Source organism: Raphanus sativus, chromosome 6 (genome assembly GCF_000801105.2).
Source record: "Raphanus sativus cultivar WK10039 chromosome 6, ASM80110v3, whole genome shotgun sequence".
NCBI lineage: Eukaryota > Viridiplantae > Streptophyta > Magnoliopsida > Brassicales > Brassicaceae > Raphanus > Raphanus sativus.
Genome location: NC_079516.1, coordinates 18510290 through 18519107, shown reverse-complemented (window position 1 = coordinate 18519107; position 8818 = coordinate 18510290). Strand labels below are relative to the sequence as shown.

Below are 8818 nucleotides of genomic sequence, written 5' to 3'. Positions count from 1 at the left end.
TCAAAATTTTTTTGACAATATTAATCGGATTTAGGTTTTGTAAAAAATCCAAAATTTAAGAACCAAAGAAAAAATATTTGATGGAATTGTAGTATTTTATAAAACTATTATTTTGATGTTTAAAAAACATTTTAAAATATTAACTTTAGTTTTTATATATTTATTTTCATTGCTAATATATTATTATATAATAAATTTAATTCATATTAATCAGCGGTTGATCATTTGACCCAACGATCCGGTAAATCGTCTGGTTCTGTATCCGAATCAAATTTCAAAACATTGCTTCACAGGGTTTCTTAGAATTTGATGTTGACGATGGAGAATATGACCTCTACGATTCTCCTTCTTTGACACAATCGACGTAACCGTTCATGAATCCAGAAATCTCACTCATCCCACTCTCTCATATTGAATACTTATTTAATTCATGCTTCCTCAGCTTCATTGCGTATGTATAGACGGTGTGAGAGCTCGGGTGGGAATCCCTTTACTTTTCCCATTTCAGATCATGTCGAAGTCCCAGTTTCATTGCTCGGAGTTAAAGACAAGTCCGTATAGAGATGTTGTTAAGACTAAGATACAACAATTTTGACAAGCCTGAAATGTTAAGAAAAAGGCAAGCTGTTGGGGTTGATACGTTGTTGATTGATGGGAAGGTAGGAAGATTTGGTGAAATGTTCCACTCCGGTTAAAATAGAATTTGTCCACTAAATAGAGGAGTTTACCAAACATTTATATTTTTTAGCTAAAAAATATATTTAAATTTATCAAGATTCGTTGATATTTGCAAATAAGGGTAGACAAACAAGAATTTCGTTAACAGACAGACATAATCTTCCATTATAACAAAACTAATATAGAAAATAAATTTATGTTTCTTATTTTAAAATACATATTTTTTAGAGGCCTTCAAACTAAATTAACACATACAACTCACACCTCCATATTTAAAAAGTAAACGTCGTAATCTGAAAAATATATATTAATACTCATCAATTAGTTTACCAAAAATTGATACTTCACCCTTATTTTTTTATAAAATTTATAAAATATGAAACTTATTCTATCTTTCTATTCTTTGAACTACATATATTAGTACAAGTTTAATAGTTCATAAGTATTCTAATAATTAATAATATAAGTATGTTCTCTATATAAAATATCAACTTTGCTTTATTTCTAACTAAATTAAATTTGTTACGACTATTAGCTTTTTATTCTATTTTTATTAAATTAATTAGTAACAGCCACTTATGTTATTTCTCTTTGAACTAAACAATTTCAAACAAAGTAATATACTACGTTCGTTAACCACTATCAAAAATATTAAAAAAAATATCATTTTCTTTTAACATGTTTTCAGTTTCATATTTTTAACATATTCTCTTTACTAAAATCATATAATAAATTATAAATTCATGTAAGAATAAAACATACAGACCCGGTACGTAGCACCGGAAAACCACTAGTTTGAATATAAAATATTACTCCAGTCTCAATTTTTAAATACTTAAGGGTTAGGGTTAGAATAATATTTAGCAATTATAGATTATAATCCTTCACCCTTACAATCTATAAATGCTAAATATTATGTCTACATGCTCAGAGTTTCTAGGGTCTTCCGACACAAAATCTGCCTCACCTGGAAACCAACGAGGGTAAATTCTATCAGATAATCCCCGAGATATGCAATAGCATTTGAAGATCGGAAGTCATTCAGCAGAGTTCTTGGCTTTACTCTAAAGTCTAAACTCAACCTCAGTCAACAATCATCAGAGCTAATTCAGAAATGGCAATTTCCACATTATTCTCAATCTCTCCTTCCATCTCCTAACTTCCATACCCACTCCTACTCCGGTTTTTCATCTTCGATTTTCTTACTATGGAGCGTTCATGATTCATTCTTATGTTTATAAATGATGCTAAAGAAAATCTATTACAACCTTTTTAATTAAATTGAACACAGGGGGATGTAGCTCAGATGGTAGAGCGCTCGGTACGGGGATGGATACCCCGCATCTCCATTTTTTTCTGTCATTAGAGGCTTAAATGTAAAAGCCCGTTACTTTTTAAGAGGTCTAATCATAGCTTGTTTCGTTTTTTTTTGGGGGGGGGGGGGGGGGGGGGTTGGATGAAGTCAATTCAACCTATTTTCGATCCCTGTGAAATGCCAACCAGTCAAGAAAATAAACAGACCAAAGAAAAACCGGTTCGTCATATATAATCATGATGACAAGTGCAGCGAGCCAACCACTATCACGAATATTCAACGTTCCTAATGTAAAACAAATGAGGTTCTGAAAAGTTTAAGCATCCCTAGGCTAGATCAAATGAACTGGAACTCTTGAAGCTGATGCATATGGCAAAACGCTCAAAATGTAACTGGAGTTATGGGCCTGCTCAGTTTCTGAACCGCAGCGACTGAAGTAACCAATATTAAATATGCTCCCACATTTAGGTGTCGCTTGCTGAATGTGTGGTAGTTTTCTATAAATTTCACTCACAGTTCTAAAATGACAAATATATATATTTTTGTAGACAACCTTTTTTTTACTTCTGCAATATTATTATTATTTTAACACAATTTTACAGTATTATTTAGAATTTTGTTTCGGGCGTATATATATATATATATATATTAGCATGTCATCGCGAGTTAGCATTATTCTCAACATTGAAATATAAAACCAACAAGACTTTGCTCACATTGACTTTTTTAAATCTTAACAGAGTTTGATCTGTGCGTTCGGGTGTTGGCTTTTACCCTCTTTTATAAATTGTTTACTGACGTTTTTAAATTTATAGATATAGATTATTTAGATATTCTTAAAGTACTTTAAATCTACCTTAATTCAGATGAATCTGATTCGAACTTCATCTGGAAGGTTATAATTCCAAACATAATTTAATTTTAAAATCCAAAAACATGATATCCAAAAGAAACGATCTGTAACCGAAAGTGTACATGAATTCTCATGTCTAGTTGATTATGTAAACAAATTAAAAAATTGTTAACTGATTTGAATTCTTATTACTAATTAACTAATTTCATTCAAACATATGAAATTATTATGGTTAACACGTAAAATAAATGACTTCAATTTATCATAGTAAATACAATTAATAAATAGTTCAGAAGAGTGAAAAAATGTAAAATTTGTAATAACCCTTAAAAAGAGTAAAAAGAGGTAAACTATGTTTTATACTTTTGTAATAAATGATGTCGACTTATTTCAAAAAATAATACTCCCTCTATATCATTATAAGTGAGTTTTAAGGTATTTTCACAAAGATTAAGAAACCACAAAATTTTATGTGATTTGTCTTAATTATATAAAAATAGCACTAAATAATATTAGTTCAACCAATTAAAAAAAGTTACACTATTTTGTAATTGGCTAGAGATTTCAAATGACAATTAAATTTATCTAGATTAGTGTGAACTTTACTTATTCTGAAACAAAATAAAAATCTTAAAACACCACTTATATTGATACAGAGGGAGTAGATGAAGTCCTTAAATTATTTTTAATAAAACGAAGAAGATGTGAAAAATATTTTTTGTACTTCATTTTTAATAGATCAGATAATTAAATAATGATTCACTATTTACCTTATATTTGATGTTCGTGCAAACTCTGATAATAAACATTCAAATATGGTTAATTTTCAAAAAAAAACATTCAAATATGGCATGTAGTCTACGGTTTGAAAAGTAGAAGTTGGTTTTTCTTTAGTCAAAGTAGTAGTTGGTTTTCTTTAATCAAAGTAGTAGTTGATGGTCCATGCAAAACTCGACTAAAATAATATTATCCGCTGGTATACGAAATAATATAATACCTTCTGTTATAAATGTTACTAAAGCTTGATCTGCTCTTCCGCATAAATATTAGAATTTAGTTTTTTTCTATTAATTGTTTAGTTATAATTTTAATCATATGAATATAAATTATTTAGATATTTTTAGGTTAGTTTGATTCTAACCGAATTCGAAAAATTCTAATTCAAATCCTGTCTGAAAATTTATAATACTTGAACAGAGGTTAATCTTAAAATCTAAAAAATCAATATCCGAAAACCGACATGTAACCAAAGGTGTATCTAAATACCAAACATGTAAATAAATAAAACAAAACTTTGCTAACTGATTTTAATTTTTGTTATTAATAAAGAAATTTCATTCAAACATATGAAACTATTACGGTTAATAAGTAAAATAAATGACATCAAATTACTATCGTATATACAATTAATGAAGTAGTTTAGAAGAGAAAAAAATGTAAAAGATGTAATAAAACTTTTTAAAATTGATAAGTTCTGTTTTGTATTTCTGTAATAAATTATGTCAAATTATTTGGAGAAATAAAAAATGAAGTTGTTAAATTAGTTTAAAATGAATGAAGAAGATGTAAAAATCACTTTACATATATAATTATTGTTTTTTACTTCAGTTTTAATTGAATAAATTGTTATTATTTTATGATAACAAACTGTTGCATATTGGTTTAGTGTTAGAAATAGTATAGACACATTAAATATTGCGTCTCAAAGCGTATAGATGTCCAATTACCAAATTACTATGCCAATAATGAAGGTTATAATTTCTTTTGAATATTCAATGGCAAAAAAAATGATATTCCAGAATAACTGAAGAGTAAAAACAGAGATCATCTATATTATAAACATGAAGTACATTTTGAAAATAATTTTTAGTTCACTTTAAAAGTTACAGTTTGAGCTACTGCATTAAAAACAAACGATTAATTTAATTATAACTACTACATTCGTTATTTAGATTTTGCCGAGTTGACTTACCAAATTTGCGTTAAGTACTCTTGAAATCTAACATTCCAACATTAATATTACCTTAATTTTTAAGCTGTTTATTTATGTTTTTAGGTGTTGTATGTTCCTCATTTATTTCCAATACATATTAACTTGAGAGACTATAAATTTGAAAAAATAATAATTATTTGACATAGAAGATTTATTTTATAAAAATAAATGTATTAGAATATACAAGAATATTAAACGGTTAAATCTATAAACAAATACAATATAAAAGGGTTTATGTTGTAAAAATATCAATCTTTTTATATATCATTTTGATTAGTTTAGCATCTAACCACAATATGAAAAACAACACAATTACAAATAATTATAATATATCTATAAATCATAAGTAAATCATAATATTAACTACTACATGTTAAAAAAATACATGTGCGAACGTATGAATCAGAATCTAGTTCCGTTTTAATAGTATCCCCTAATCATTATCTGCAAAATGATTTTCTTAGATGACATGGATCATCTGCACTTATAACATGGCTTAGAACAATTAAGATATAAAATCCAATTATAGAAATTCAAATATATAAAACAATAAATATATGGCAGTTAGCATAATTTTAAAAAACTATAAGCAATCTAACTTAAATCTTAGATAAAATTTACAAAAAAAATGCACACAAAACAGGTTAATAAAATAAAATAAAATAAATATTAATTATTTATATATTTTAAGGTTTCTAATGGCAAACATCTACATATGGTAAAACTATAATAAGATATTGTGTCACTGCCATATTTTTTATCAATAATATAATTTTATTTATTGAATGATATTACATGATGTTAAAATTATTGTAGCCTGATCGATTTGTGGATAGTTAAATAAGTAAAGCTATATTTAAGTTTTTATTCAAACTAATGATAAATGTAATCAAGTTTCTAAATTATTGAATTGCATTTAAAATTTAATTGAGATAAAATAATTTAATTGAGTGATTAGCATTTGATCCATTAGGTTTAATAAGTATCTTTTATAAGTTAAATCTTTTTTTAGCTAAAACCAACTAAGCAAAAAATATGAAATTTTATTCTTAAAAGGAATTAAAATAGTATAAAATTTATTTAATGCAATCAAATTAGAAAATAAAATAAATAAAAATTATAAATGATTACTTTATACTTTAAAAAAATTATGAACTTAAAACAAAATGTAATATATATATATATAATAATTCTAAGAGTTATTATTTTTGTGCGGTGCAGGAAACCATCTAATTGATATTATTTTGTTAATTAGAATATTTCTTGCCAAAAATTTCGTACTTCCATGGTAATAAAAAGAACAGAAAAATATCTACGGATTTAACAATTTTATAAACCCAAGAGAAATCCAAAATTTGTTACCACTGAAAATGTCTACGGAACCAAAAATGATCATGAAATATTTGTTTCAAATATCTACGTCATCTTCTTGATCCTGTTTTGTTACCATTGAAAATGTGTGGGAACCAAATTTTGTTACCATTGAAAATGTCCACGGAACCAAAAAAAGTTTGTCGTTTCACCCCCTTTATTTTATCAGCAGCAATAGTTGTCTTTTTCTTGTCATCTTCGCTTATTATATCTATTACGATTTCCGTTGAAGCTTAAACACATCTTTTCTTAAGAACCAACAAAACAGATGGATCCGAAGGAACTTCCATCCATCTTAAGAGAAGACAAGATAAGCGAAGAAACCAAGAAGCTGATCTCTTCGCTTCTTTCACACACTGATTCTCAAGGGCAGAAGCTTTGTCAATATCAAGGATGTTGGTATTATTACAACACCCTCCAAGGCGTTCTTAATTTCCAGAGAGGTTTTAAACCCCAAGACACGGATATTATCCTTGCTTCTTACCCCAAATCAGGAACTACTTGGCTCAAGGCCCTCACTGTCGCCCTCCTGGAGAGATCAAAGAACCATTCTTCTTTGTCAGACGATGAACATCCTCTACTCTATGATAATCCTCACGGCATTGTACCATGCTTGGAGATGGATCTTTATCATGAAAGCTCAAGTCCTAACCTATCCAAGTTCTCAGCACATCGGAGGCTGTTCTCGACTCACATGCCACTGCAGGCGATGCATGAAACCCTCAAGCATTCTCCATGCAAGATTGTGTACGTGTGTAGGAACGTGAAGGACACGTTGGTTTCGTGGTGGTTTTTCTTATGCTCTATTCTTAAAATAGAACAAAGTAGAGGCGTTCTCGAGTCTCTGCACGAATCTTTCTGCAAGGGAATTATCTATTATGGACCATTTTGGGAGCATCTCTTAAGCTACTGGAGAGCAAGCTTGGAAGACCCCGAACATGTACTTTTCATGAGGTATGAGGAAATGAAAGCAGAGCCTCGTGATCAGATCAAGAGACTTGCCGACTTCTTGGGTTGTCCTTTTACTAAGCAAGAAGAAGATAGTGGAGTTGTGGACGAGGTCTTGGACCTTTGCTCTCTGCGTAATCTGAGCAGTTTGGAGGTTAACAAAACTGGATCAAGAAACGACGTGGATCACAAGTTTTATTTCCGTAAAGGGGAAGTCGGCGACTCAAAGAATTATCTTACGCCTGAAATGGAGAACAAGATAGACATGATCATCAAAGAAAAATTGCAGGGTTCTGGTTTGATATTCTAGAGTTGTATGGTTGTTGTGTTTCTTTGATGCATCAAAAATAAGAGTACCTCCCGTTTCTATGTTCATTAATAATTTGTTAACTTCAATGCCAATTTGATGCAGCAGCATCCTAGAAACTTCAACGGCAACTTTCCATATTTAGTTATTTCTTTTTTTTTTTTTGTCGGGTTTATTATGCTATTAGAAACAACTAGAAACATTACATAGGCGATATTACAGCTGACCATTCTACATGCCTTATGAGAATTCATGTCTGACTGCATCATCCTGAGCCGCCATATGAGATCTATTCCTGACGGGTATTCCTTGCGCCATGCTGATGATCCCTTGTAAGACTTGTCTCCAATATTCTGCATAATTCGCCTTCTCCGGGAATTGAAACCCAGACCTCCTGGTGTAGAAATTGCGTCGTCTGTGATTCGAACTCCAGACTTGGGTGTAGAAGCCTTTAAACCTTGACCACTAGGCCACGGTGCTTCTACAGTTATTTCTTTTTTACAAACGGTTTTGTGTTTTCCATTTACTTTTATGACGGTTTAAAAAATCTTCTATAAAAAAAATTCTTATGGTTTTTGTAAGATAGATTTTGATAATTAATAAATTAGCTTTTGTTTTATATCTTGAAAGAGATTTGATTTAATTCATCTTCTTTGAGAAGCTTTGAATAAGATTTGATTAAATTCTTCTTCTTAAAGTCGCAGGTCTCTAGAGATTTCAATTGAAATCCCTAGATTGAACTGAATTCTTGTTTTAACCTGCCATCAGATTGGTATCAGAGCAAAACATCCCACCACCGTCCACGTAAAAACAACCACCCGCTACCATGCCCTGCGCTATGAAAGAAACTCAGGCTGAGATCCAGCAACGAACCATGGAAGATATGCAGACACAAATTGCATAGCTTACACAAGCGATGCAAGGTCTGATCGCTCAACGTAATGCTCCAGCCACAACGATGATGGAGAACAGTCCGATCATGACTAACAACGCAAATCCAATCGCTGTCCTTGGAGGAAATCGCCCTAGAGCTCTCAACATGCAACCTAATGAATGATGGGATTAATTTTTTTAAATTTGAGATTCCAGAGTTTCAGGAAAGTCAAATTGCTGAAGAACTCCTTGACTGGATCGCCACGGTAGATGAGATCTTAGAATTCAAACAAGTTCCCCGTGAACGTTGTGTCCCCTTGTCCCTTGTTAGCTATGCGTTTCAGAGGCAGAAACCGCTTGGTGGACTAAGCTCAAAGCTTCTAGAATTCGCTTAGGTGAATCTAAGATTGAGTCTTGGGATAAACTGAAGAAACATATGAAGAAGACGTTCTTACCATATAACTATGATCAACTCATGTT

The 8818-nt window shown here is 30.3% G+C and overlaps 1 protein-coding gene across 1 annotated transcript; it reads left to right on the top strand.

Annotated features, from left to right (window-relative positions):
* Positions 1-6407: 6407 nt before the first annotated feature.
* On the top strand, positions 6408-7533 carry LOC108835486 (cytosolic sulfotransferase 7-like). Its single transcript, XM_018608731.2, has one exon. The coding sequence runs from the start codon at positions 6479-6481 to the stop codon at positions 7466-7468; it is 990 nt and encodes a 329-aa protein (XP_018464233.1). The 5' UTR covers positions 6408-6478; the 3' UTR covers positions 7469-7533.
* Positions 7534-8818: the final 1285 nt, after the last annotated feature.

Excerpts from the sequence above, each read along its gene's own strand:
- LOC108835486 (XM_018608731.2), top strand. The coding sequence starts at position 6,479 with ATGGATCCGAAGGAACTTCCATCCATCTTAAGAGAAGACAAGATAAGC.